The sequence below is a fragment of the Giraffa tippelskirchi genome, chromosome 5 (assembly GCF_054371585.1).
Source record: "Giraffa tippelskirchi isolate mGirTip1 chromosome 5, T2T-mGirTip1v1.2.pri, whole genome shotgun sequence".
NCBI lineage: Eukaryota > Metazoa > Chordata > Mammalia > Artiodactyla > Giraffidae > Giraffa > Giraffa tippelskirchi.
Genome location: NC_137279.1, coordinates 175,509,342 through 175,537,293, shown reverse-complemented (window position 1 = coordinate 175,537,293; position 27,952 = coordinate 175,509,342). Strand labels below are relative to the sequence as shown.

The following is a 27,952-nucleotide window of genomic DNA, read 5'->3' as shown; positions in this document are numbered from 1 at the left end:
TTCAGTTTTAAGCAATTTTAATTGCACAAATAATAAATGAATACATTCTCATTGTAAACACATTGAACATGACAGATAAAGTACCCAGTACACACTTTGGCCCCTCTTCAGGGTGAGGTTACCAGAATAAGGTATATCCTAAACATCTTTTTATGTTACCCTGGGGACAGCAGCAGCATTCCCTAGAAACCTACTAGAAATACGCACATTCTTAACCTCTATCCCAGACTTGAATCAAATGCTGGGAGTGGTACCCAAGACTTTTGAACCAACCCTTCAGTGATACTGATGCTCCCTCAAGTTTAAGAACTGGCCTAGCCCAAAATCGCAGCGGAAATAAACCGTGCACCTGGGCTCTAGTCCTCTGCCTCGCCTTTGCGTCCTAGCTTCACCTCCAACCCAACGTGGAAGCATCCTCTGCCCTGATTCAGGCCCTTCTGCCATCAGGAGCGGTCCCTAGGTGCCCCGGCTTAGGGGACTTGGGAGTGCTGCTCTAATAGCTCCGCAGGGCCCGCAAAGTGGGCGGGGGCGGACCTGGGCGAGGCAGCTGGACGGCCTGCCCCGGCTGGTTTGATTCAAGGCTGCTGGGTCTCGTCCCCTGACCCCGACGCCTCCTCCTCGATGCGGTCCGCTGCCTCGACGTCGCCGCCCTCTTCGGCCCGGAAGCGCAGCAGATGCGGGGTCCGGGGGGCGCGGACGCGGCCGAAGTTCCGGAGGCTGATGGCTGGCGAGGGAGCGCCTACACCCAGGAAGCGGCCGAGCAGCGGGGTCTGCGCGGTCACCGGCCGGGCTGGCCCAGGGGACGCCTCCACCTGCAGGCTCTGCTCAGGATCGTCGCTCATGCTGCGGGTAGGCAGGAGGGCTGCGTGAGCAAGCCTCTGACAGCAGGTGGGCCGGAGGGGGGAGTCCTGGGCGCCTGGAGGGTGGGCGGTGAACTGGAGCCTGGCTACTGACTCAGGTCCTGCCTCGGCCGGCGTGGGCTACTCACCGCAGGTTGAAGGTGGAGCCCAGGAAGGAAGGCCGCAGCGACTCGGCCACCGTGGCCACCGTGTAGGGCGGCTGCGCCGAGTCCTCATCCCAGTACGCGTCCTTCTCCGTGGGAGGCAGGTTCTGGTACATGTCATCCACGGAAAGCAGGGATACCTGGGAGCAGCAGGTCACAAGAATCCCCTTCTCCTCTGCGAACCCGGACTGAGAGCTGGCAAGGAGGGAGAGCCCGACTGCCAGGAGCTGCCACCAGACCCTGAATCACCTGCAAGTTGCGGTCTATAAGCTGGTTGGTTTCAAAGTCGTCATCATCCTCACCAAAGGGATTGATGATCTGTTCTGCCACCTGCAGGTGGTAAGAGAGTGTTTTCTGGGCTCAGAGCCCTACTTTCTAATCCCAAAGTGTGGGTGGGTCCTGGGCCCATAGCTCCACCCCCTGAAGTGCCCACCTTGAGCCAGCCAGCATAGAAGAAGAACTGCAGCAGAGTGGTGAGAGGCACATACATGTCCAGATCTCCTGCGGCTGGCCCTGGCTCCAGAGGCTCCCGAGGTTTGGCAGCCCCTGCCACTGGCTCCACGAACTGGCGGCCCACCAAGGAGAGGGCAAAGAAGGAGTATACTGCTATGGTCACCACCTGGAGGAGGGGATGCCAGGCTGAGTGGGACAGGTTAAAATGCTGTCTCTGCCCCGAGGGTCAGTGGTAGATCTAACAAGTAATTAAAACATGTAGTGGGGACTTCCCTGATGGTGAGCTCCCAATGTAGGGGGCCCAGGTTCGATCCCTGGTCAGGGAACTAGATCTCACATTGCTGCACCTTGAGTTCACATGTGCCAACTAAAGCTCCCCCATGGTGCAAATAAGACCCAACCCAGCCAAATAAATAAATATTTTTAAAAATAATTTAAAAAATAAATACAACATGTAGCAAGGTGTGGCAGCAGCAAATGGGAGGGGATCATCTTAGTGAGAGCCCAGGGAGGCTTTGAGGATGAGCCCTTGGCTATTTAGTGTCTCACTGGACTGAACTGCCCCTGGGCAGGTACCATCTATAGTTCTTCTCAATGTCACACACAGCACAGGACATACAGTAGGCACTGGGACTGGGGAGGTGAGAGGCAGTTACTTGGGTATAGACGAGGGGGATGCTGATCCAGTCATAATGGAAGAGCATGCTGCACTTGGCTCGGTACTTGTTCAGCTCCTGGTGGAACAGCAGGAAGAGGAATCAGTGGAGACAGAAAGGAAGAAAGGAGAAGGGGACAGGGAGCCCAGTACACATTAGGCCTGGGCCAGGTCTCATTCTGCTTTCAGAGGTGTTGTCAGGCTGGGGTGCCTGTGATAGAAGGCAGTTTAGCACAGTGACTGCAAGGACAGACCCTGGAGCCAGAAGGTCTGAGGATGAATCTCAGTTCCACTAACTAGCTGTGTGACTTGGGCAAGTTTTTTTTCGCTCCTTGCCTCAGTTTCCTCACTTCCTCACTCTTGCCACACTACATAATCGACACCATGTAGGTGTTAAGCACTGAAATTATGACTGCAGTATGCAAAACCAAGGGGAGGAGGGCAGATGGGCCCTGTCCTAGGCTGACTCACTTCCAGGAGCAGGCAGAGAGCAATGTCATCACGGATTCGCCCATCCCTTCGGGCCTGGGCCGCCAGGTTGGTGAACCAGACGCAAGGGATCCAGTACTTATTGAAGTCAGATTTCAGGCTGTCAAACTTTTTCCTCTCTTCCTGGGACATGAAACCTGCAGGGATGAAGAAAAAGGAATGCTCATCCTTGGCCTCCAGGACTCACCGCTCTGGGGCCCTGGAGCTCCCCCTGGTGGCCAAACCTCCCCGCCTAGGAGACCCTCGGGCAGGTCCGGTCCAGTCCCTCCCAGGGCTCCCTGAGCGCGGCACCTGCGTCCACCACGTGCTCCATGGTGGGAAAGCGCTTGAGCACGCGCGTGCTGACAGAGCGCAGCACCAGCACCGACGCCAGGTTGGCGTAGCGGATGAGGGTGCGGCGCAGCAGACGGCCACGCTGGTCCACGCCGTGCACGGTGGCCGAGATGACGCACATCAGCTGGTCCGGCAGCGGGATGCTTGTGTACTGGGCCCACCAGCGGTTCACCACCATGGTCACGTAGAAACCTGGTCGCCGCCATGGGTATTGGGGACGGGAAGGGAAGACGGAGGGCTTGGAAGTCAGTGTGTCCTGCCCGCAACCAGAACGCCTGGTCCAAGCCAGGTGGAACGAAGGCAGGGGGAAGGACGCATTGACTCCAGCATCCTGCCTCGCTTGTCAGAGGGACAGCCTCATCCTCTGATCACGCCCTGATGGACCAAACCAGGCAGGGAGGAAGAAGACTGCAGACCTCCTCAGGCAGAAGAGACGTGATGGTTCAAGTCCAGGCAGTGGTTAACTCTGAGCCCTGCTTCCCATGAGGGTGCGGAGGGAGGTGTCACCTCTCTCCAGTTCCCCTTCAGGACCCAGAGGGTTGTGAGGCCAGCAGCAGGCTGGGGCTGTGTTTGGAGTGAGGGTCGGGCTGGTGATAGGCAGGGCCTAGTCCTCTGGGAATCCTGGACCCGGCACACAGCTCCCATGTATGCTGAGCCTGCTCTGGTTGACCTCCAGATGTGCCGCTGGGCTAATTCTGACCCTCAGAGCTAGCAGGCCAGCCCAAAGGTCAGGAAAGATGGCTAGAAGGCTGCAAGGGAGAACCCCTTGTCCTTTGAACTTACCCAGTACAAAGGACAAAGGGATGAGGTCCGCAGAGCGGTTGCAGTATCGGGCCACCTGAGCGTACACGTGCTTCTGCTCCTGGGTCAGCAGCAGCCTGGGGAAGGTCAGGTGGGACCTGGGTTAGAGGGAGGTGAGCAGCCTAGTCCCCCGCAGGCCAGCCCTGAGACCCTGCCCTCACCCTCGCACCGGTAGGTGACGCTGAGCAGAGCATACAGGGCGATGAAGAGGAGGAACTCCTTGTAGAGGAGCTTGTAGATGCTTCCCCGCCAACGGAGAAGCAGTCCAGAAAAGCCTCCGAAGCGGGCCTCGGCCACTTTGAGGGTGTAGGAGACTGTCATGGTGCTGGTGGCCTGGGACAGAAGATCATGAGAGCTGCCCTTGGAGCTGTCCTTCTCCCCCCATAAGCCTTCTCCTTAGCCTGCCTTCTCATCACCCAGCTTAGGTGCCCAGGTAACCTCCCACAACTCTGGTCACCCCCCGACCCCAGCCTTCACGCTTTCAGTAAACCAAGGGGAGGAAGCAGGCGAGGAGACAGAGCACGCCCCCAGCCCCCTGGACTCAGTGGCACATGGGTCAAACCAGTATGAGATGGGGCAGAGGGGAGCTGAGATCCACATCCTCTCCTGCCTGAGGCTGCCCCAAGCTCCTCTTCCACTTGCAGGACTAGGAGGAACCCCTGAACTGCTGAGGACAGGAGACTCCACTGTAGCCCAGCCCCACACACCGTGGGGTCTTGCTCTCGAAGCTGATAGATGGTCTCTCAAGGAACAGGGCACTCTGACCCCTACCCCACACCTACCTACCTGCTCTGGACAGCAGTCTGTGCCAAGGAAGGGGAACTGAGCTAGCTTTCACCCCACAACACTTATGTACCTCCCGGGTCCATAAAGTTTGGCCAGACTGAGGTTATCATTGATGGATTGAGGCTGTCACCCGGCTTTCCCTGGTGCTGGGAACTGGCTGTGCCTGCAGGGCTGGGCTGGCCTTTGAGTGCTATAAATGCCTCTGCATTGACCCCACAGCTCACACCATGTCCTTGGAGCCACGGTGACAGAACTGACTGTCCCACGCTCCAGGTGAGAAGACATGCATGATAAAGTGTTTTAACAGCTGCTGATGGCAGAGCACTGACTAAGTGACAGGCACTGTGCCAGAGCACCCCTCCATCCAATCTCTGGCCTGTCCTGGGAAGCTCCCTCCCCATGCTGTGAGCTGGTTCTCCCTGCAAGTGGTTCCTGAAGAGTGGTTCATGGAGAGGTGGTTAGGAACGTAAGTTTGCAAGGCCGACACACCTGGGGTTGAATTCTGCTTCTCTGTGGCTTTGTCCAAGATACCTAATCTCACTGAACTTCGGTTTGCTCCTCTCTAAAACAGTATCAATAACTCCTTCCTCACAAGGCAGTGGGGCATATTCAGAGCAAGAATGCCCGGAGCCTGGAGCATGCAGGCATTTATCCTGGGCGACTATCACCATGAAAAGCCAGTCTTTTCCCTTTGGTTTCCACCTAGTGGTCCACTGTTGCTTCTCAGAACCTGGCAATCCTGCAGAGACTGAGAGTCAGAGACCTATCCCCCGATGCCTGGCCAGCCTGTCCCCAAGCCAAACAGTGCCAGGTCCTGGCTTTTAACATAGATATAAGGCCTATGAGATGGCCCCACTTCCACCTGCTGTCATCAGCCTCTGACCTCGCTCCTTTTCACTGCTCCTTTGAGGTCCTCTCTAAGATCAGTTAGTCATACTGCCCTAAAATCCTCTACAAAGAGGTCTTCCCTCCAGCCCACAAGACCTCGGACAGGATTACATCTGATTCATCTCAATAAAGCTGAGGACTTGAACCCAGGAAGGCTTTTCTTTTCTCTATTTTATTTAAAAAAATTTTTTAATTAGACTACAGTTGATTTACAATGCTGTGTTTGTTTCTGCTGTACAGCCAAGTAAATCGTTTATGCATATGCATATATCCACTTTTATTTAGATTCTTTTCCCATATAGGCTGTTACAGAGTATTGAATTCCCTGTGCTATACAGCAGGTCCTTATTAGTTATCTACTTTATATATATAGTAGTGTATATATATAAATCTCAATCTCCCAATTTATATCCCTCCCCCCTCCTCCCTCCATAACTCTAAGTTTGTTTTCTACATCTGTGATTCTATTTGTTTTGTAAATAAGTTCTTTTATACCATTTTTTTTTAGATTCCATGTATAAGTGATACCATATATTTGTCTTTCTCTGACTTCACTCAGCATGAGAATCTCTAGGTCCATCCATGTCATTATTTCATTTTTATGGCTGAGTAATATTCCATTGTATATATGTACCACATCTTCTTTATCCATTCCTCTGATGAACATTTAGGTTGCTTCCACATCTTGACTGTTGTCAACAGTGCTGCTGTGAACACTGGGGTGCATGTATCTTTTAGCTTGAAAGACATCTGGTCCCTCTCCCCACTTTTTGTAAGAAACTTCCTGAATGAGCAAAGTCTGAGAGCCAACTCATGGCCTGACGAGTTATGTTCTCCTTCCCAGGCTCAGGTGAGGTGTCCATATGTAGAAAGAACAGGACTCTGTGTGTTTTTGTCCTGGAGGTCTGGAAAACCCACAAGCTGACCTGCAAAAGGGCAAGATACCAGTTCTGGGGACTTAACCCCCATGGCCCTGCAGCCCCTTCCCACGCTCTGATCTGTGGCTTTCCTAGAGCATTCTGGACTGCTTCTCTTAAAGAGTCTCTGGTACCTGGGGAGCTCAGGCCCTGAGGTCCTGTCACTTCTCTGACAGTGCTTCCAGTTGGCTGCGTTTCAGTCCTTAGCTCCCATCCCCATCTGAGGGTCTCTCACATCTGCCTGTTACCCAGCTCTCTGGATCTCTGGCCTGTGAATTTCCCACAGACCCATGGGTAAAGGTACAGAACCTGAAGCCTTGCCCCAGGAGGGAGCAGTCCCCAGGACCCACCCAGCCCTCCTTCCTGAGTCACTTTATCTCCCTTCCCAGTTTCTGACAGGTCCCTTTGGTTTATGGTCAAGGAGAGGGAACCATTCCACCTGTAAATCATTTTCCCCACCCTTCTTAATCCTCCCCTAGCTCTTGTCCCTCCCTCTCTTCTGGTCCTAACCACCAGTGCCCCCTCCCCTCCTCACAGCTGAGAGCTGATATATGACTTGGCAGTTTATTGCATGGAGTCTGGAGCCCGACTGCCTAGATAATTTTTTTTTAAGAGCACGTTTTATATATTTATTTATTTTGTTGTTCAGTCGCCAAGTCGTATCCAACTCTTTGCGACCCCTTGGACTGCAGCACAACAGGCTTCCCTGTCCTTCACTGTCTCCCAGAGTTTGCTCAAACTCCTGTCCATTGAGTCAATATTTATTTATGTATTTGGCTGCACCGGGTGTTAGTTTCAGCGTGCGGGATCTTCAGTTGCAGCATGTGAATTCTTAGTTGTAATATATAGGGTCTTGTTCCCTGACCAGGAATCGAACCCAGTCCCCATGTGTTGGGAGCACAGAATCTTAGCCACTGAACCACCAGGGAAGTCCCTGCCCATATTTTAAAATCCAGACTACACAGTAAACTACCTTTGTGACCTTGTTCTTAAGCAAACTGTTTAACCTCTGTCCTTAATTTCCCTGTGGGGAAACAAAGATAATACCTATCTCACAGAGTTGTTGTGACTATTACATGAATTAATATTTATGCAGTACTTGGTAAGCATGAAAGGCTCCTGTAGCTATTAACTTCTCCTTTCTGGTGCGCTAAGCACACCTGAGATCTCCTTGTTGCTGAATCCAGTAGGCCTCTCCTGAGTCCTCACGTTACTTGGTATCTTTCACTCTTTTTTTTTTTAATTTTATATATTTACTTGGCCACACAGACATGTGGGATCTTAGTTCCCTGACCAGGAATCAAACCTGTGTCCCCTCCATTGGAAGTGCAGAGTCTTAACCATTGGATCACCAGAGAAGTCCTGCATCTTTCATTCTTGAAAGACTCCCTTGACCTCTGTGACCTGATACTATCAAGAGATTCTGACTCTGAGCTGCCAAGGGGTAGGCATTTGGGATAGGTGTTCAACTAGGAGCAGCAGGCCTGAGAGCATCCTCTGGGGGATGGAGACTCAGAGAGCTCAGAAAAACCTCAGCTTGGTCAGAGGTTGTGAGCGTCTTGTGAGGGGGAGAAAGGGCACTAGTAAGAGGGACTGGGAGATGAGTAGAGTAGGAGGACAGATGCAAGGACAGAGAACTAGTGACTCTCAGAAAAGTCAGGCAGGGGAATTCCCTGGCAGTCCAGTGGTTACATTTCCACTGCAAGGGGCACAGATTTGATCCCTGATTGGGGAACTAAGATCCTGCATGCCACGTGGCCAAAGAATAAATAAAAAAGTCATGTAGTGGTGAATAGTGGAGTCAGGTATCTTGGGTTCAGATCTTGGCTCTGCCCCTTCACCTTGGGCAAGAGGCTTAGCCCCATGAGTCTCAGTTTCCTCATCTGTGAGATGGAGATAATAATCCCATGACATCATAAGGTTACTGTGCTTAGCCCCGTACCTGGTTTGTGACAGTGTATAAGATCCATTAATGGCAGCTTATGTGACACTGAGGGAGGAGGCAGAGCAGGCTGGCAGGCCCTTCAGTTACAGCATCCAGGAGGATGTCCTCCTGATGCCCGGGCTCCCAGAGGAGGGTGCCAGAACCTTGTTAACCTTCCAAGGGGAGGAGACAGTGATGGGTAACAGAATATGCCACCCCAAAATGTGCCATTTTGGCATATTGGTTACTTTGAGCTAAATAGGCACTTGAAAAATTGCAAATGCAGGGAAAGGCTTTCTCTGAACTCACCTTATCTGCCTAAAGAGGGAGCCTCCAAAGAAACTCAGTCATCACAAATCCCCTTCCTGGGAGTTTCATCTCATATCACAGGAATTCTATATCACATCCAGACCAACTTTGTCATAAACTATCACATCTCCCATCCATTCTTCTAAGGGCCCATATCTCTTTCCTGTAAATTATTTACTTTCCCCTGAGAGACTCACATTCCCCTACCCCTTTCTCTATTCAGTTGGTATTTAAACCTGAATTCTAAGCCACATGGAGGAGTTACTCATTTTCCCCTGGAATATTCCCCATGTATGGGCTTCCCATACTGTTCATGGGGTTTTCAAGGCAAGACTACTGAAGTGGTTTGCTATTCCCTTCTCCAGTGGACCACGTTTTGTCAGAACTCTCCACCATGATCTGTCCGTCTTGGGTGGCCCTACATGGCATGACTCATAACTTCACTGAGTTAGACAAGGCTGTGGTCCATGTGATCAGTTTGATTAGTTTTCTGCGATTGTGGTTTTCACAATCTGGTTTCTGTCTGTCCTCTGATGGGTAAGGGTAAGAGGCTGATGAAAGCTTCCTGATGGGGGAGACTGACTGTGGAGGAAACTGGGTCTTGTTCTGATGGGCGGGGCTATGCTCAGTAAATCTTTAATCCAATTTTCTGTTGATGGGCAGGGTTGTGTTCCTTCCCTATTGTTTGACCTGAGACCAAACTATGGTGGAGGTAATGAAGAAAATGCCAACCTCCTTCCAAAGGTCCCGTGTATGCATTGCCGCACTCAGTGCCCCCGACACTGCAACAGGCCACCACCGACCCATGCCTCCACTGGAGAATCCTGGACACTCACAGGCAAGTCTGGGTCAGTCTCTTGTGGGGGTCACTGCTCCTTTTCCTGGGTCCTGATGTGCACACAAGGTTTTGTTCGTGCCCTTCAAGAGTCTGTTTCCCCAGTCCTGTGTAAGTTCTGGCGGCTCTGTGGTGGAGTTAATGGTGACCTCCTCCAAGAGGGCTTATGCCAGACCCAGGTCTGCTGCACCCGGAGCCCCTGCCCCTGCAGGGCCACTGCTGACCCATACTTCCACAGGAGACACTCAAACACTCAAGGCAGGTCTGGCTCAGCCTGTGTGGGGTCTCCTGCTGTGCACAAGGTTTTGTTTGAGCCCTCCGAGCGTCTCTGGTGGGTATGGGGTTTGATTCTAAATGTGATTTTGCCCCTCCTACCATCTTGCTGAGGCTTCTCCTTTGCCCTCAGACGTGGGGTATCTTTTTTTTTAGTGGGATCCAACACTTTCCTGTCAATGAGTGAAAAGATTGGCTGAAAACTCAACATTCAGAAAACTAAGATCATGGCAGCTGGTCCCATCACTTCATGGCAAGTAGATGGGGAAACAATGGATATAGTGAGAGACTTTATTTTTTTGGTCTCCAAAATCACTGCAGGTGGTGACTGCAGACTTGAAATTAAAAGACACTTGCTCCTTGGAAGAAAAGCTATGACCAACCTAGACAGCATATTGAAAAGTGGAGACATTACTTTGCTGACAAAGGTCCGTCTAGTCCATTCCCTTGTTGGGGAACTAAGATCCCACATCTCACAGGGCAACTAAGCCTGTGTTCTGCAACTAGAGAAAAGCCCACACTGCAATGAAGTCCTAGTTCAGCCAAAAAAAAAAAAGTTTTTAATTAAAATAAAATAATCCTTTTAAAAAATACATAAACTTGCTTTTTGTTTTTTTGTACTTGTTGTTAATCTCTTTGTTGAAGAGTCCTGTTTGGGTTAATTTGATGTGGGAATCCAACTTTAGATAGTGTAGTTAAGCCAGAAAAGATAAGAATGAGTAAGTCATAAGTAAAAACTAGGGGAAAAGTATTCCAGGCAGAGGGAATAAATGTGCAAAGGCTCAGAGGCAGAAACAGTTCTATTATGTGTGAGAAAGACAGAAAGAAGGCCTCTCTGACTGGAGCAAAGCAGGCAAGAGGAGACTGTTTAGAGAGGTCGACAGGGCCTGACTATGGGGAACTTTATAGACCATCTCAAACCGTCTCAAGGATTCTGAATTTCATTCTCAGACTAAAGGGACACCCCTGAAGAGTTACTTGTAAGAAATGTACCAACTAGTAAGATGATAATAGTAAAGGAAATTCTGTGTGTGTGAGGGGGCATGTGGGAGAGTATATGGCAACTCTGCACTATCTGCTCAATTTTTTCTGAAAAATCTAAAACCATTCTTAAAAAAATAAAGCCTACCAATAAAAAATACAAAACTGAAAATAAAGAGCCCTGTATGAAAACCTAAGATGGGTAGAGTTTTGACTTCTGCTAACCCCCAGTACCTTAGAATGTGACTATATTTGGAGATAGGACCTTTAAAGAGGTAATTAAGTTAAAACAAGTTCTTCAGGTAGACCCTAACCTTATCTGACTGATGTCTTTAAGAGAAGAAGTGATTAGGACACACAGAAAAAGATGTGTGGACTTCCCTGGTGGTTCAGACGAGATTCTGCACTGCTACTGCAGCGGGCACAGGTTCAGTCCCAAGGAGGGGAAAAAAGATCATGTGAAGTCAAAGGGAGACTGCCATCTACAAACCAAGAGAGGGGCCTCAGAAGAAATCAACCTTGTCAATACCTTGATTTTGACCTTCCAGCCTCTGGAAGTGAGAGAAAATAAATTTCTGTTGTGTAAGTCACCTAGTCTATAGTAATGTTGTTATGACAACCCTAGAAAACTCATACAAAGACATTTCGCTCTAGTTTCCAAATACAAAATGGCAATATCGAATATGCTTTATCAAACTATACATCCTCAGCCCCATTTCCCCTGTGGGTTTGCTTTTTCTGGCCTTACCTCTATCATCTCCCCATCTGGAAAAGTGTTGACCTGTAGAATAAAGACCAAACTCCTGAGGATGGTACTTAAGGCCTTCCTGCCCACCCCCCCTCTCTCTCCCCCTCATTCACCTGAGCTACTATTTCTCCACATTTCAGGCTGGTTTGGTTTTCCATTCAGGGGACATGGAAGATAAGGTTAGAGAAGTAGACTTTTGTGGGCCTGGTGAGGGATGGGATGGGATGGTCATATGGTGGGAAGATGAAATGGAGACCAGTAAGGTGCTGCAGCAGTAATCCTGACTTGAGAGATTGTGACCCAGATTAGGGTGCTTGGGGAAGATGGAGTGAACTGCATAGATTTCAGAGATATTTGGGAGATAAAACTGACAGCAATCGAGTACTAAATATATATTTGTTGACTTTCCTGGCCACTCTTTCTAATGTAAGCTCTTTGGTTACTCTCCTGTTTACTTCCTTCACAGTACTTTTCACAGCCTGCAATTACTTTGTTTATATTCTTGCCTATTGTCTGTTTCCATTAAGAAGAATGTAAACTAAATGAGGGCTGCAATCTTGACCAATCTTATACACACAGTGCTTGGGCACTGACCAAGTGCTCTCAGATCTTTGAGGACTGAATAGGTTTATAAGTGATTGGATGGTACAGAGTGAGCACAGAGAGGCGAAAGGTCGAGGCCAGGAAGAAGCTTGTGATCCTGGGATCCAGAGGGTTTAAGACTCCACCTCTTTACCATCTCACATGGGTCAGAATGACCATCATTTAAAACTCTGTAATAACAAATGCTGGAGTGGGTGTGGATAAAAGAGAACCACCTTAAACTGTTGGTGGGAATGTAACTTGGTGCAGCCACTATGGAAAACAGTATGGATGTTCCTCGAAAAACTAGAGTTTCCATGTGATCCAGCAATCCTACTCCTAGGTATATATCCAGAGATAATTCTAATTCTAAAAGATACATGCACCTTAATATTCACTGCAACACTATTTACAATAGCCAAGACATGGAAACAACATATATGTCCACTGACGGATGAATGGAAAAAGATGTGGCACATATATACAGTGGACTACTACTCAGCCATAAAAAGAATGAAATAATGCCATTTGCAGCAACATGGATGAATCTAGAAATTATCATACCAAGTGAAGAGATTATCATACCAGAAACAGAAAGACAAATACCATATGGTATCATTTATATGTGGAATCTAAAATATGACACAAACTTGCCTATGAAACAGAAACAGACTCACAGACATAGAAAACAGACTTGTGGTTGCCAAGGGGGGAGATGGATTGGGAGTTTGAGATTAGCAGAGGCAAACTATTACACATAGAATGGATAAACAGGGAACTTCCCTGGTGGTCCAGGGGCAAAGAGGTTACACTCCCAGTGCAGGGGGCCCAGGTTCGGCCCCTGGTCAGGGAACTAGATCTCATATGCTGCAACCGAAGATCCCATATGCCACAATTAAGACCTGGTGCAGCCAAATAAACTTAAAAAAAAAAAAAAAAGAATGGATAAACAGTGCAGTCCTACTGTATAGCGCAGGAAACTATATTGAATATCCTGTGATAAACCATAATGGAAAAGAATATGAAAAAGAATGGATATATTGATATATGTATAACTTAGTCACTTTGCTGTACAATAGAAATTATACAACATTGTAAATCAACTATACTTCAAAAAAGTAAATAAATAAAAAAAGGCCCCATCTCTCTGTCTCTGGCCCTGTGAAGGGTGGCATGGACCAGAGGTTTGCGGGTTCAGATGGCCCCAGGACCACCGGCCCAACTGTCCTTTGCTAGATTTGAGAAAATACAAGTACCATTCTTCACTTTCTGGCCTCTGGCTGTGGACGCAGGGCAGTGGATATTTTCAGGGAAAGAGAATAGGCACCTCTCCAGAACATGAGATCTGCCCCTTAAGGGTGTGGGTGTAGGGGTGGCAGAAGATGTGACCTGGTCCGTTACAAAAGCCTTGAATGCCTGGCTGTTTGATCTCAAGACTCAGCATAGGAGCTCAGGCCTCCACACTCCCCACTCCAGGCAAGCCCAGCTGGGAGTATGCAATTCCTCTCAGCCCCTAAAGGGGGCAGCACTGGCCTGGACCTGCGGTCTCTGGCCAAGAGCGTGCGACGAACACAAATTGCCGCTCACTTAAAGGGTTGGTGACCAACTCGGGCAAAGGCGAGCGGCGTCCCTGCTTCTGCCCTCCTGGTTGGAACGCTGGTCCATCTAGTTGCTGAGGAGACTCCCAATACGCCCAGGCACCCTCGGACTTCAACATAAGCCCCCAAGAATGGGGGGGCGAAAGGACCCCCATTAGAGGGACTCTCAGTCACCAGGACGAGGTAGAAGGGCAGGGACAAAGCTGGCTCTTACATCCTGATGGCCACTCACATGGTGACTAGCAGTATGGCTGCGTCCTGAAGGCGGGAGCAGTAGGCTTGGCCTCTGGGTGCGCGGGTGGAAGGAGGAGCTTCTTGTTGACGTAAGGCCTGATGGGGGGCGTGGCTTCTCGGTGACTCGCATGAAGGGGGCGGGCTCTTAATGACTAGACGCCGGGGAGGGGGCAGGCATTCATTGATAAAAACGCTGGGCTCCCTGGGGCGCGAGAGCCGCGTAGCAAATCCTGGCAGCGCCTCGCGCGGTCCGGGCCTGGCGGAACCCAGAAATTAGCCCGGCTCGCGCTGCGCCGCACCGCCCGCATGGAGCCCGCGGCCGGCTTCCTGTCCCCGCGACCCTTCCCGCGTGCGGCCGCCCCGCCAGCGCCCCCCGCCGGACCCGGGCCTCCTGGAAGTCCCAAGCCTGGATCTGAGCCAGAGGTGCTGGCCGAGACTCCGGCACCGGACCCCGGGCGCCTCATCACCGACCCGCGGAGCGGCCGCACCTACTTCAAAGGCCGCCTGTTGGGCAAGGTGAGCTGGGGAGTGGTGCCAGCGAGGGTAGGGGAGCCTTGCCGACTTCTTTGCCCGCGCGGAGCGGGGCGGGGCCGCTTGGCCTCTGCATGGGTACGTCTGCCGGCCAGACCTGCCTGATGCCTTCTCCTCATAGGGGGGCTTTGCCCGCTGCTATGAGGCCACTGACACAGAGACCGGCAATGCCTACGCGGTCAAAGTCATCTCGCAGAGCCGCATTACCAAGCCGCATCAGCGTGAGAAGGTGAGCCAGGGCCCAGGCCCAGCGGGAGACGGGTGGGGTGGGACGGTGACGAGGGAGCCCTAGACGGATGATAACCCCGCGCCGCCACTGCAGATCCTAAACGAGATTGAGCTGCACCGCGGCCTGCAGCACCGCCACATCGTGCGTTTCTCGCACCACTTTGAGGATGCTGACAACATATACATTTTCCTGGAGCTTTGCAGCCGAAAGGTGAGGGATGGTGGAGGTGGGGGAGGGAGTAGGGACCGTAAGACCCAAAGTTGGAGCCCTGTTCTTCCTCGGCGAGCACACGGAGGGAGGGTCGGGGAGGGCGGACGAGGGGCTGAGGCCGCCGCTCTCTGCAGTCCCTGGCCCACATCTGGAAGGCCCGGCACACCCTGTTGGAGCCAGAGGTGCGCTACTACCTTCGGCAGATCCTTTCCGGACTCAAGTACTTGCACCAGCGGGGCATCTTGCACCGGGACCTCAAGCTAGGTGAGACTCCTGGGCCAACAGGATGGGGGGCTGGGGAGGCGGAGAAAAAGGCGTCTGACACACTTCTCCGCCCCCGTTCAGGAAATTTTTTTATCACTGAAAATATGGAACTGAAGATGGGGGATTTTGGACTGGCAACCCGGTTGGAGCCCCCAGAGCATAGGAAGAAGTGAGTGTTTGAGGAGGGGGGTGGCCACAGTTTGTGTGACACAGATGACGTGAGTGACAGACACTGACTATATCTGTAGGAGGCACGATGATTGCCTGATGTGACTGTGTGATTGATGTGACGGATGATGAGCTGTGTGTGTGTGTGTGTGTGTGTGTGTGTGTGTGTGTGAAGGTGGCAGTGGCAGCCTGGGTTCCTGGGAATGGTGGAGAGGCTGCTGGTCCAATGTGTGTCTGAGTCCCTAAGACAGATGGGGTGTAAGGATTCTTGAAAGTGTATGACCAGTCCTGTGTGTGAATGTGGATGGTGACATAAGCAGTGTGTGTGTGAGACAGGCTGAGTGTAGAGATGGTGGACATGACACCCTGTGTCAGAAAACCCTGCTGTGGCCATGAGGACTGGGTGTGTAACACAGCATGTGTGGCAGTAGTGTTCATGGGGGATGTGACAGCTGATTATGTACAGCACAGATCATAAGAAGTGACAGCCTGTGGTGGGAGTAGGGGAAGGAGGAAGGGATCAGTGATGGACCCTCTGTTGACCCGGAGGAGGGGGCTGGGTTAGGGGTCAGGAACTCCCCGGTTCTGCAGAGTCGCTGAGCAGCTGGGCCAGGCGGGTGGGCAGGGACTCAGCTGCCATCCCTGGCTCCATTGTCTCAGAACAAATAGGAGTTCTCTGGCCTTTGGTGACAGGCAGCTGCTTTGTCTGGACTCTCAGTGGGGGCAGGGATGAGGGGCCAGCCAGGCTGCCTCTGAACCTTGCCCTCTCCTCCTCCCTATCCCATCAGGACCATCTGTGGTACCCCCAACTATGTGGCCCCAGAAGTGCTGCAGAGACAGGGCCATGGCCCGGAGGCAGATGTGTGGTCCCTGGGCTGTGTCATGTGAGTGCCAGGGTCATGTGTACACAGGGGGTGGCCAAGGAGGCCTATGTTCTTCTTTACTCCTGACCACTTTTTCTCTGCCCCACAGGTACACGCTGCTATGTGGGAGCCCCCCCTTTGAGACCGTTGACCTGAAGGAGACGTACCGCTGCATCAAGCAGGTTCACTACACGCTGCCTGCCAGCCTCTCACTGCCTGCCCGGCAGCTCCTGGCTGCCATCCTTCGAGCTTCACCCCAAGACCGCCCCTCAATTGACCAGATCCTCCGCCATGACTTCTTTACCAAGGTTTGTGGTGCCCCAGACACAGCCAGTCTGCAGTTCCCCAGGGATTGAATTGGGAGCAGGTGACAGGACTCCTGGGCTGCTCTTCTCTGCTCACACGCTTTCTTTCCTCAGGGCTACACTCCGGACCGGCTCCCTGTCAGCAGCTGTGTGACAGTCCCAGACCTGACACCCCTTAACCCAGCTAGGATTCTGTTCGTCAAAGTTACCAAGAGCCTCTTTGGGAGAAAGAAGAATAAGAGTAAGTCTGAGACGTCAGTGGATTTGAGGGTACAGAGCAGCAGGGGTGTGAGTGTAGGGTCCCTGGGGACCCCTGGGGATAGCATGCATTACACAGGCACTTGGCTATGCCTAACTATGTCATCTCTTTGGGAAGCAGGGGGTCTAGGCAGGATTCTGAGGGTTCTATCTCCCCCCACCCAGATAAGAACCATCCAGAGGAGCGGGACCAGGTCTCCTGTTTGGTGAATGGCCTCACCCGGACGTCCATTGGCCATCAGGATGCCAGGCCCGAGGTAAGGTGCTCATGTGGACGGTGTTCCCCTGACTCACCCCCACCCTAGCAGCTGCAGGAAGCCTGGGATAAAAGAGGCTGGTGAAGCATCTAGCCTTGTGGTGGCCTAATTGGCTGCGTCTCATCAGTCAAGCAGGGTGACCTGGGGTGCCCTGGTTGCCAGGGCAGGGTGAGCCATGGACTCTCAAGGATTTGGATTTCAGGGCCTGTCTCACTCCTTTTCCCTACCCAACCCTCCAGGTTCCAGCAGCTTCAGGTCCAGCCCCCCTCAGCCTGGTAGAGACAGCACCAGAAGACAGTTCACCCCGTGGGACATTGGCAAGCAGTGGAGATGGTGAGCCACCAGGAGGGTGAAGGGTGCTCGAGGTTGCGGGGGCTGAGACCAAGCCCGGACGGAAGGAGTGGGTGGAGAGTCATTGTCTAGGACTTGTGGGACTATTGCCTAATTCTCAGTGCCCCGTTCCCTTCAGGGTTTGAAGAAGGTCTGACTGTGGCCACAGTGGTGGAGTCAGCCCTCTGTGCTCTGAGAAACTGCCTGGCCTTCATGCCCCCAGGTGAGGCTGGGGCCTGGCACATGTGAATGGTGGAGGGAGTTCTTTGACTGGGAAGCCAGGAACAAGTCCTCATTCCTACCTCTTCTATGACAGCTGAACAGAACCCAGCTCCCCTGGCACAGCCAGAACCTCTGGTGTGGGTCAGCAAGTGGGTTGACTACTCCAACAAGTTTGGCTTTGGGTATCAACTCTCCAGCCGCCGTGTGGCTGTGCTCTTCAACAATGGCACACACATGGCCCTGTCGGCCAACAGAAAGTAAGTGCTATGATGGGGTGCCTGGCATCCAGGCCTCTGTACTCAGTAGTGCTGCAACTTAGTGTGTGTTCCTGGGCTCCCGGTCCTGCAGTCTCTGAGGAGGGGGTGTGGGTGCAGGGCTCCCTCTGACCTCTGTCTCTGTCTGCTTCCTCCAGGACTGTGCACTACAACCCCACTAGCACTAAGCACTTCTCCTTCTTTGTGGGCGCCGTGCCACGGGCTCTGCAGCCTCAGCTGGGTGTCCTGAAGTATTTCGCCTCCTACATGGAGCAGCGCCTCATGAAGGTTTGTGGACTGGGTCCGGGGGCAGGGGTGGGGGGTTAGGCACATTCAGGACTAACACATCCTGATCCCCTCCTAGTCCCCTTTGGGGGTGGGTGGACAGTGGGGTGGGTGTTGAAGCTAGAAGCTGACCCTCTAAGGGAGACATGAATAGGGAGAGGACTGGTGTCAGACAAGTGACCTGCCCCTGTTCCCAGGGTGGAGATCTGCCCAGTGTGGAAGAGGTGGAGGTGCCTGTGCCCCCACTCCTGCTGCAGTGGGTCAAGACCGATCAGGCCCTACTCATGCTCTTTAGTGATGGCACCATCCAGGTAAGAGCTCCGCCTGGAGTTGGGGGTGAGGACTAGGAGGTCCAGGGTGCTGGGGAAGAAACGATCTGGGCGCTAGGCCCTGATCAGTGCCGCCCTCCTGTGCACAGGTGAACTTCTACGGAGACCACACCAAGCTGATCCTCAGTGGCTGGGAGCCCCTCCTTGTGACTTTTGTGGCCCGCAATCGCAGTGCTTGTACTTACCTCACTTCCCACCTTCAGCAGCTGGGCTGCTCCCCAGATCTGCGGCAGCGGCTTCACTATGCTCTGTGCCTGCTCCGGGACCGCTGCCCCGTCTAGGCTGCAGTCTGGGGGCCCGGCCACCACTCAAGCCCTCAGGCCTGAGACCTGTGCCTGTCAGGCTCTGGCCCTCACCTTTGTGGCCCTCCCTGTTCCTTTGGTGCCTCACTGGGGGCTCCGGGCCGAATCCCCCAGGGAATCAGGGACCAGCTTTACTGGGGTTGGAGGCGGCCTCCCACCCCTTCTCCAAGAAAAGCCTGAGCCTTAGCCCCCTCTAGGGGACGTTATTTATGGACCACTTTTATTTATTGACATTTATTTATTGGGATGTGAGCCCCACGAAGGGTCTCCTTCTGGGATAATAAACCGTTTTTGCAGAACTTGAGGGCCTCCTCACTCGCAGTAGAGTCCGTGGACTGTGGCCACGGCGAAGAGCGAGGCGTTGGTGACGGCAGCCGAGGCCAACCCGTCGTGTGCCACGTCCCAGAGCGCACGGCTGACCACGCGGACGCCTTGGCCGGCGCGCTGCCCCAGCACCACGCTGCACACCAGCTTGTAGCGCGGCGGGCAGAGCTCACGCAGGCTCATGCGCACCAGCTCGCACAGCTCCTGTGCCAGCCGCCCAGCCTCTGCGCCCGAGTAGTACACGTCCCGCAGTCCCGCGGCCAACGCCGCCTCCAGGGCCTGCTGTGCGCGCGCGGCCTCCCAGCGTTTCCCCGGCGCCGGCTCCGTGCGGTAGGAGGGCGCCATCCGGCGGGCGGGCACCAGGGGCAAGCCAGAGAAGCTGACCCGCGAGCCTAGAGGGGGCACGGGGCCCAGGGATGGGCGTCGACTCCCAGGGCCTGCACTTGGCCCTGCCAGCGAGTTGCGGCGTGAAAAGGACAACACCGGACCTAGCACGGAGCCACGGCGGGAGGCCGGGCCCAGGCCAGCTGGTCGGGTTTCATCGATACTGGGCAGGTGGCCTAGAGGCCGCGCTGCTGATAGTTTCAGCCCATGGTCTTTGGCCTCCTCCTCCTGGCGTCCGGGGGGCACAGGCCTGCCAGCCATGGACCTGCCGGCTGGAAGACCCAGACTTGGATGGGATGGCCCTCACTAGCTATCTTTGTACACCATCTAGTCTCTTACTCAGCGCTGAGTTTTTACCCTCTAATCCCTCCTTACCTGTGTTTTTCGGACCGATGAATCAAATAGTTCCCAGCTGCGTGGATTCCTGGGTGCTTGGAGGGTTAAGGGCTGTTAGGGACAAGGAAAGAGACGCTGCTCAGACTATCATCTCTCTCTCCCTGCTCTCTGAGCTCCACTTCACCTGGGCACTATGGAGGTTAAAGTGAGCTCCAAGTACACCTCCCTTCCACCTGACTCACCAGCAGAAACTGGGATGTATCTGCCCTCTACCTGCACCTAGACAGTGGCGCCTCCACCCCCTAACCAGAGGGAGGGACAGACAGACCCAGCTCCTTCAGCCCCCACAGATCCTTCTAGCCTCTGTGAGTCTTGAATCCAGCCATCCTCCACCCCCTCCCTGCTCTTAGGGTGGCTGGCACAAAGATCCCCACACCTGGCAGAGCCTGGGGCTAGGTGACTCAGGATGGTCCTTCCAGCCTGTTTTTGGCTTCTGGCCCTACCTCCAGAGTCAGTTCTGGGATGGCTGCCCTCTTTTCCCCCAACTCCTTAGGCACCTGCAGCCTGTGTCCTCCAGGCTCTCTCCTAACAGCCCTTGCCCGACGGGCCTGATGGCAGGTAGGAGGGTAAGGGCCCCTTGCCTGTGTTGTGGAGTTGCCCTGGGTTGCTGGGCAAGCACTCACTCCTCTTCCTGGTTCCCTCTCAGCAGTCCTGGCTCTGGCTTAACCTGGGAGTGTTACTGTAAGCACGTGTGTTGAATGCCAGTTGAATGCCGGGTGGCTGAGTCATCGGGGAGGGGGATCAACAGGGGGCCAGAGCCCAAGGGCATACAAGTGTGAGTGAAGGGGCAGATGTAGAGGGAGGCTCTGGTCAGAAAGGTGTGCCCCTACCCCAGGGCTCTTGAGCCACTGTCCATTTCTCCCCTTGTGAAGGCTGGCTCTCTACTTGTGAGCGAGTTGCAGAGGCCTGGGATATGGGGAAACCCTGAGGCTACCGGGGTGGCTGCTCAGGAATCAGGATCCGGGCCTACAGGAAGGAGCACGTCACGGCCCTATCGTCTCCCCATCGGCCTCAATTAGGACAAACATTTCCGTTCCTTGTGTACAGCTAGGGTGGGGCTTGGATGACTTCCTCAGTTCTGGGCTGGGGGAGGGGGAAGGGAGACCCATTGGAACTCAGATCTGATGCAACAGTGGTGACTTCACTCCTCAGTGAATCCTGCTGACCTAACTTAAGTGTCCTTGGCCTTGTCCCCCGCTGTCCACACCTCTTGTGTGCCCTAGTGCCCAGACTGCCCCCATCCGCACTGTGGTTGCACTTCAGGGACGCCAGAGACCATGATGCCTCTGTCAGTATTAACGCCTCCTCACCTGACCCCTCTCTGGGAGGGCCAGGACTGCCACCTCCCAAACAAGCCGGGTCTGGACCCTGAAAATGGTCCATGGGGACAAGGACTTTCCCTGTTGATGGGAGTTCTTCAGGTCTGGTTAGCCTGTATGCTTGTAGGGGGAGGGGAGGGAGGGGCAGGAAATTTGAACTCTGAACCCTGGATAGGCAGGATGCTAAGACCCTCCAACTCTGCTTAGGGCCCCTCTAGGGCTGAAAATTTCCCTGGGCCTGTGGGAGCTGGGCGGGGCCTCCTCTCAGGCCCGGCTCTAGTTTCCGTGGAAACCCACGGGCTTCCCACCCCAGCGCTGCCGGGCAGGCTCCCAGCTGGGGCCTCATCCGCCGCCAGCTTCTCCTCCCCAGTCCGGTCTGCTCTACCTCGGCCTCTCTTCGTCCCCTCCCTGAGTCCCCAAGCCTCTGGCCTCTTCCACTGGCCTCTGATGCCTTCTGGGCCTCTCCTGCCTCATTCCTAAACTTTAGCTTCCCAGCAAACAGGCATCTGGATCTCTTGCCCCTCCCTCTCAGGCCTTTCTAGCTCTTCACCAGCTCTAGGGCTCAGCCAGGCCTCCTGCTCCTTCCACGCACTGTCTCTCCCACACATAACAAGCCTCCTAGGCTGTTCCTCCTGCTTAGTCCCCTGCCCCACCCATGGAGACCCCAGGACTGGTTGTGCACGGGGAGGTGGCGCCTTTTTCCACAGCACTCCGGAGCCTCGTCAACAACCCCTTATACAGGTGAGAGGGGCGCCTGTCTGTGGGTTTTCCCTAACTGGCTCTGCTGCGACCTATGACTCTGAGGAATCTCTGAGTACAGAGGAAGTGGAGAATTAGGACTTGACCCTCCTTCCCGGTGAACTCAGCATGGGGAAGTGGAGTGTAGAGGATGGCTACTGATCACGCAGTGTCTGTGATAGCCTGGGAGCCAGAGGTGGGGGCAGGGGGGACTGGAGCTCAGAGCAGCTGTGTGACTTCAGGGAAAGGCCTTCCTTTTTTGGATCTTAGACTCCTGGCAGAGAAAAGCCCTCTGCCCTCTGGATCCTGAGAAATGGAGTGTAACTTGAGTGCCTCCCTGGGGAGGCAGAGGAGCAGAGGATCCTGTTCTGGGAACTGGGGACTTGTAAGGGGAACAAAGCTCAAGAGATTGAGCCAGAGTTGCAGACAGGAAGTAGTTCAAGTGTACTGCCTGGGACTCACTGCCTGTAGTGTCTGGAACCAGGGACCAAGTACAGGGGCAGGGCTGGTCAGAAGAACCAGAATGCAGCTTTCTGTCTCCACTGCTTCAGAGCTGGAGTCCTCCCACAGGTTGGCGATTTCTATAACCCTACTGCTTTGGGAGTCGCAGTCTGGTCTGAGCAGTGGGACCCGCCGCCCTCACCCCCACACCCCCACACCCCAGGCCTTGGACTCGAGACTAGAAGGCTCCAGGAAGCTCAAGCTTCATCATCTGTCCCTTACCCACTGTGCTGTTCAGAGGCCCAGAAGCTGGGGCCGGAAGAGATCATGAAAATGGAAAATGTGGTCTGGCCCCATGAGAGTGCATCACTGACGTGTCTGTTTGCAGTCAGTGCCCTCCACAGCCTCCTTCCTCCCCCCTCCTGTCTGGAGGAGGCTGAAAACGCTGAGTTTGCAGTCTGTGGAGGAGAAGCCAAAAAGAGTTTCCCTTCACCAGAGACACAGGCTGGGGAGGAGAGGGACACTGGGATTGATCTTGTATCAGCCCTGGTGCCCCCTCAGTGATCAAACATAGCCACCTAATGTTAGCCACCCTAGCCACCCTAGGGTTTGGGATGAGCATCCCATTTCAGGGATGAGAAACCTGAGAGGCAATAGGTCAGAAATCTCTTCCCTAGGCTTCTCTTGCCTACGTAGAGCTGTGATTAGAACCAGGCCTGTGTGACCCAGACCTTTTGCTAGAGGGACTGCCTCTTATATGGCAGATAAGGAAACGGAGGGCCAGACAGGGCAAAGGCAAAGTCTAGAGTTACACAGAGAGGCTAGCCTCTTCTTCCTGGCTCTCTGCCCTTCTCTTCCACAGTGATGTTCGCTTTGTGGTTGGTCAAGAACGGCAGGAGGTGTTTGCCCACCGGTGCTTGCTGGCGTGTAGATGCAACTTCTTCCAGCGACTTCTGAGCTCAGAGCCAGGCCCTGAGGTGCCTAGCCCTGTGGTGCTGAGTACCGTGCCAGCTGAGGCCTTCCTGGCAGTGCTGGAGTTTCTGTATACCAACAGTGCCAAGCTGCACCGCCACTCTGTGAGCCCACTGGGAAAGGGTCTGGGTGGGCAAGATCTGGGTGGCTGAGGGGCAGGAAGACTCTCTTCTACCATGCCAACCACCCACTCTGCAGGTGCTCGAGGTGTTGACGGCGGCTGTGGAGTATGGGCTGGAGGAACTTCGAGAGGTGGGTTCATGGGCAGCTGTCTCGTTTCCCCTGCCTCTTATGGGCGCGGTTCACACCCTGCCTCACACACCCGCTAACCTGGAGAGGACTGTGCACCAATACAGAGAGAAGTATGGGTATCTCTACATAAACAGGCACTGATGCGTGCCTATGTGTAAAAGGATACGTGTGTGCCCTGTGGGGGCATATGGGGGTGTAGATACCGGGATAAGTTAGCCTTGATCCCTGTTCTTCAAAGAGAGACAGACACAAGAAAAACGCTTAACCCAGTGGCATAAGAAGTGTGACAGATAAGGGCATATTGTGCTGAGACTGTACAGAGAGCCTCTCTAGTCTCACCATGAGGGAGAAGAGGGGAAGACTTCCTGGAGAAGGAAACATTTGTGTTGCATCGGGTAAGATTTTTGTTCAGCGGGGAGAGGAAAGATGGTATTCTAGTCACAGAAGCACAAAAAGAACTGGTGAGACATTTAGTGTAGCTAGACTAAGAGGACTAAGAGTGTGAAAGGGAGAGAGGAAGAGATGAGATTGGAGAGGGTGCCAGGGGCTGGTTCCTGGAGGGCCTTCAAGAATTTGGACTTCTTTTACACAGAGGGCAGTGGAGTTTCACTGGAGGTTTCAGGTAGTGAGGATTTGGAAGCTAAGAGGAGAAGGGACTGGGAGCCATGGGAAGGGCTCACCAGTCCCGTAGGGACAGGGGTGGCAGTGGTTGCCCAGGAAAGAAGTGCCTGCCTTTGAGAGAAGTGGAACTGGCATTGTTCATAGTTCAGTCGCTGTAGAAATTGAGGTTACGCTAGCAACCGGTGTTGTTGTTCAATGGCTCAGTTGTGTCTGACTCTTTGCGACCCCATGGACTGCAGCACAGCAGACGTCCCTGTGTCTGCTATCTCCAAGTTTGCTCAGACTCATGTCCATTGAGTCACTGATGCCATCCAACCATCTCACCTCAGTCTCCCCCTTCTCCTCCTGCCCTCAATCTTTCCCAGCATCAGGGTCTTTTCCAGTGAGTCTGCTCTTCACATCAGGTGGCCAAAGTACTGGAGTTTTGGCTTCGGCATCAGTCCTTCCAGTGAATATTCAGGGTTGATTCCCTTTAGGATTGGCTGGTTTGACCCTGTGAACTGGCATTACCCAGGGCTTTTCTGGATGTAGGGGGTGAGAGGGAGATGTCACAGATGAATTCAAGTTTCTGGTTAAAATAGTGTCTTTGAGTTCAGAGAAAAGTGTGGAGAAAGAGAAGTGTCTTGAAAGAAAAGGAGAGTGGAATTTTCACATGGCTCTTATCTAGTCTGATTAGTGAGGAATGTACTAAAAGGTGGGCTGCTGGGCTTGGCTTTGCTAGCTCCTAGTCTCAGGCCTTGGTGATTCCCTGCCTCCCTTCGTCTGGGAGGTCTGTGTGGGCCTGGGGCTGCTAGTAGCCTGGGTGGCTCACTGCTCCAAGGATGTTCACTGTTTCTGGGCTGGGGCTGGGGCCTTGGAACAGGGACATCTGGGCACAGCCCACCTTCATTTCTGTTCCCAGCTGTGCCTGGAGTTTGTGGTGAAGGCACTGGACGTGGAGCTGGTTTGTGAGGCCCTGCAGGTGGGTATCGCTGGACAGGCTTGCAGGAGGTTCCGGTGTGGAGGGCCAGGCTGCCCGGCCTCTCCATCTCCAACCTGACCTCCTTCATTCTGCTCTCAGGTTGCTGTAACATTTGGCCTGGGACCGCTGCAGGAGCGTTGTGTAGCTTTCATTGAGGCCCACAGCCAGGTACTCCCCACCGGATACTCCCTACCCCACACCCCTCGTTCTGCTCCTTCCTGACCCAATCGCGGGCCCATAGGAGACGCTCCGAACCCGTGGTTTCCTGGAGCTGTCCGCGCCCGCGTTGCTGCCCCTGCTGCGTAGCGACAAGCTCTGTGTGGACGAGGCCGAGCTGGTCCTGGCCGCCCGGAGTTGGGCGCGCGTGGGCGCGGTGAGCAGGGGCTGAGGGGAGTGGGAGGTGGGGGTGCTGAAAGAAGCTCTAGCTGCAGGAACCAGGAAAGCAGGCGGTTGGGCAGGGGCCCCCGCCCGCCCAGGTTGAGTGCTGACGTCCGCAGGCGGTGCTAGAGCGGCCTGTGGCTGAGGTGGCGGCCCCGGTGGTGCGGGAGCTGAGACTGGCCTTGCTGGCTCCGGCAGAGCTGAGCGCCCTGGAAGAACAGAACCGGCGGGAGCCGCTCATCCCGGTGCGGACGCGGGGAACACGTCTCGGATCCACTCCGTGGTGTTGGGGGAGGCGAGGGGGGCGTGGTCCAGGGTCTGCAGGGTGAGGTGGGCACTGCGGAACTCCGCGGTGATTGGCATCCCTTGCAGGTGGAACAGATCGTGGAGGCGTGGAAGTGTCACGCTCTGCGGAGAGGGGATGCGGCCCGGGGCACCCCGTGCCGCCGCCGGAGGGGCACCCTGCCCCGGGAGCATCATCGCTTTTTGGACCTGCCTTTTAAGCGACCAGTGCCATGACTTGCGAAGCATCCTGCGCCTCTCTTAAACTGCAGCTCCCAACACGCTCCGCGCTCAAAGCGGGCTTCCGCTCCCAGAATGCCGGGCGAGTGGGGACGGGAAGACCCATGTGTGCCAAACGCAGGCGCTATGGGTGAGGTTCCGGAGGTGGACGGGCCTGAACGTCGCTGTCTTCCGCTGAGCCTTGGCCTCCAGCCCCCGACAAAGCGCGAAAGGAGTTTTTTTGCCCGCGTGCTCTGGCTCTACAGCCTGTCTCTGAGCACTATCGCCCGCCTCCTTTACTCTTGTAATTCCCACATGTCTTTTCAACTCAGCCCACTCTTTAACTCCAGACCTGGCTCCTGGCGATCTCTCTCCACAAGTCCCACAGACACTTAAGACTCAATCCAAAATTGTGCTCGCCCCTCATCTTTCCCCAGTTCTGCCCCAGTCATGTTTCTCATCTCCATGGGTGCCAAAGCCAGAAACCTAGATGTCATCCTTGCTTTATTCTTCTTCACAGTTGCCTCCCATGGCTTCTATTTCTTAAGAGACTGAAAGCAGAATATGCCACCCCAAAATATGCTGTTTTGGCATAGGGTTATTTTAAGCTGATTATTTTGAGAAAAAAGGAGACATTTTGAAAACAGAAAAGTTACCCTTTTGTAAGGGAAATTTTTATAAGCTAAATCTACATTGGTAAGGGTGTCTCCCTCTTTGTACAGAAGGATGACTAATTTACGGGAGACTTCCTGTGAAATCACTAAGATCTGCTTAATAAACCTTCTTGCTTTCGGTGCTTTTTCCTGACAGCCTTCCGATATCTGGCCTCCCCACACTTTTCTTTCTTTTGTCATTATCTGAAGGAAGTATTTAAGCAGGTATTTTCGGCCACCTCTGGAAGTTACTGATTTTTCCCTGGGTATCTCCCATGTATATGTGAGATATACATGTTAATAAACTTCCATTTTTGTTTCTCTGGTTAAACTGTCTCATTACAAAGGTCTCAGAGAGTAGAGGTAAAATTATTTTTCCTTTCCTACAAGATCTTTCCAGTTGGTTCAGTTCTCTTACCCCAGTTCAACCAGTCCTATCTGTGGCCGGAATTACTGCCACAGGCTCTTATTAATCTTCCTGCCTTCACTCCGGTGGAGACCTCCTCCCCAACCATTTCCCACAGTGCCTCTAGACCTGTCTAAAATTGTCAGCCCTACGCCCTTTATTAAGTTTCTCTCTTTACCCACTGCCCTCTGGACAAAATATAATCTGTTTCACTTTTAGAGCACTCAAAATACTGGTGGTTCCAAACATTAGTAAGTTTTCTCTCAACTACTACCTTTGCAAAAATTCACTGGTCCTCAGACTTCCCTGGTGGCACAGCAGCAGATAAAGAATCTGCCTGCCAACGCAGGAGAAATGAGTTCCATCCCTGGTCCGGGAATATTCCACATGCTTTGGAGCAACTAAGGCCGTGGGCCCCAACTACTGAACCTGAGCTCTAGAAGCCTCAAGCATGCAACTACTGAAGCCTGAGCACCTAGAGCCTGTGCTCTGCAACAAAAGAAGCTATGCCAATGAGAAGCCCTCACGGCGCAGCGAAGAGTAACCCCCACTTGCTGCAACTAGAGAAACCCTGTGCACAGCAATGAAGACACGGCGCAGCCAAAAATAAAAATTAATTAAAAAAAAATACACTAGTATTCTATCCCTGGATTTTCTCTCTTGGTTATTGAGGACTCCCCATGCTCTCCTTTCATTTGTTGTACATTTTGTCTTCCTGAGGATCCAGATCTCCCTGAAGAAAGATCTCTGGGGCCAGGAGTAGTGCCTAATTCATTTCTACTTCCCCAGTCCCTGTCACATAATCAGTGCTCTGCAAATGTTCAGTGATGACTTTGCTTTCTTATTTAAATATTATTTTATTCCATTAAGATATTGTCAATATGAAATTAGGGACTGACTTTATTTTGGCTGTGCCTCTGGACTTGCGGGCATCTTAGTTCCCTGACCAGGCATCTTTTAATAACTGGTGCCCCCTGCAGTGGAAATGCA

General features: G+C 53.3%; 4 protein-coding genes across 12 annotated transcripts; 2 read left to right on the top strand and 2 right to left on the bottom strand.

The window, feature by feature from the left end:
- On the bottom strand, nt 1-14,158 carry BEST4 (bestrophin 4). 4 transcript variants are annotated; one of them, XM_081488714.1, is made up of 10 exons: nt 13,808-13,834; nt 3,896-4,067; nt 3,717-3,811; nt 2,892-3,125; nt 2,583-2,737; nt 2,113-2,190; nt 1,437-1,622; nt 1,253-1,333; nt 989-1,143; nt 1-843 (listed from the first exon to the last, which is right to left on the bottom strand). In XM_081488714.1, the coding sequence occupies exons 4-10, from the start codon at nt 3,109-3,111 to the stop codon at nt 576-578; spliced, it is 1,143 nt and encodes a 380-aa protein (XP_081344840.1). In that variant the 5' UTR covers nt 3,112-3,125; nt 3,717-3,811; nt 3,896-4,067; nt 13,808-13,834; the 3' UTR covers nt 1-575. The 4 variants fall into 4 exon arrangements, with proteins under 4 accessions (XP_081344840.1, XP_081344836.1, XP_081344837.1 ...); XM_081488710.1 differs by lacking the exon at nt 13,808-13,834 and adding an exon at nt 4,591-4,685 and having other exon boundaries at nt 3,904-4,067; XM_081488711.1 differs by lacking the exon at nt 13,808-13,834 and adding an exon at nt 4,521-4,577 and having other exon boundaries at nt 3,904-4,067.
- Nucleotides 13,990-18,915, top strand: PLK3 (polo like kinase 3). Of its 2 annotated transcripts, none has more exons than XM_081488709.1 (15): nt 13,990-14,163; nt 14,462-14,569; nt 14,663-14,779; nt 14,914-15,043; nt 15,125-15,212; nt 16,000-16,095; nt 16,184-16,382; nt 16,494-16,620; nt 16,803-16,894; nt 17,134-17,227; nt 17,364-17,447; nt 17,541-17,703; nt 17,859-17,988; nt 18,183-18,296; nt 18,404-18,915. In XM_081488709.1, the coding sequence occupies exons 1-15, from the start codon at nt 14,116-14,118 to the stop codon at nt 18,593-18,595; spliced, it is 1,782 nt and encodes a 593-aa protein (XP_081344835.1). In that variant the 5' UTR covers nt 13,990-14,115; the 3' UTR covers nt 18,596-18,915. The 2 variants fall into 2 exon arrangements, with proteins under 2 accessions (XP_081344835.1, XP_081344834.1); XM_081488708.1 differs by having other exon boundaries at nt 13,990-14,325.
- Nucleotides 18,823-25,611, bottom strand: DYNLT4 (dynein light chain Tctex-type 4). Of its 2 annotated transcripts, none has more exons than XM_081488719.1 (3): nt 24,947-25,611; nt 19,700-19,771; nt 18,823-19,596 (listed from the first exon to the last, which is right to left on the bottom strand). In XM_081488719.1, exon 3 carries the CDS (start codon nt 19,583-19,585, stop codon nt 18,929-18,931), a length of 657 nt encoding a protein of 218 aa, XP_081344845.1. In that variant the 5' UTR covers nt 19,586-19,596; nt 19,700-19,771; nt 24,947-25,611; the 3' UTR covers nt 18,823-18,928. The 2 variants fall into 2 exon arrangements, with proteins under 2 accessions (XP_081344845.1, XP_081344846.1); XM_081488720.1 differs by lacking the exon at nt 24,947-25,611 and adding an exon at nt 20,164-20,247.
- BTBD19 (BTB domain containing 19) lies at nt 21,053-26,887 on the top strand. Of its 4 annotated transcripts, none has more exons than XM_081488716.1 (8): nt 21,053-21,780; nt 23,081-23,294; nt 23,389-23,442; nt 24,965-25,024; nt 25,124-25,192; nt 25,266-25,397; nt 25,522-25,647; nt 25,775-26,887. In XM_081488716.1, exons 1-8 carry the CDS (start codon nt 21,695-21,697, stop codon nt 25,919-25,921), a joined length of 888 nt encoding a protein of 295 aa, XP_081344842.1. In that variant the 5' UTR covers nt 21,053-21,694; the 3' UTR covers nt 25,922-26,887. The 4 variants fall into 4 exon arrangements, with proteins under 4 accessions (XP_081344842.1, XP_081344841.1, XP_081344843.1 ...); XM_081488715.1 differs by lacking the exon at nt 23,389-23,442 and adding an exon at nt 23,459-23,564 and having other exon boundaries at nt 21,062-21,780; nt 23,081-23,298; nt 24,958-25,024; XM_081488717.1 differs by lacking the exon at nt 25,522-25,647 and having other exon boundaries at nt 21,062-21,780.
- The last annotated feature ends 1,065 nt before the right edge of the window (nt 26,888-27,952 follow it).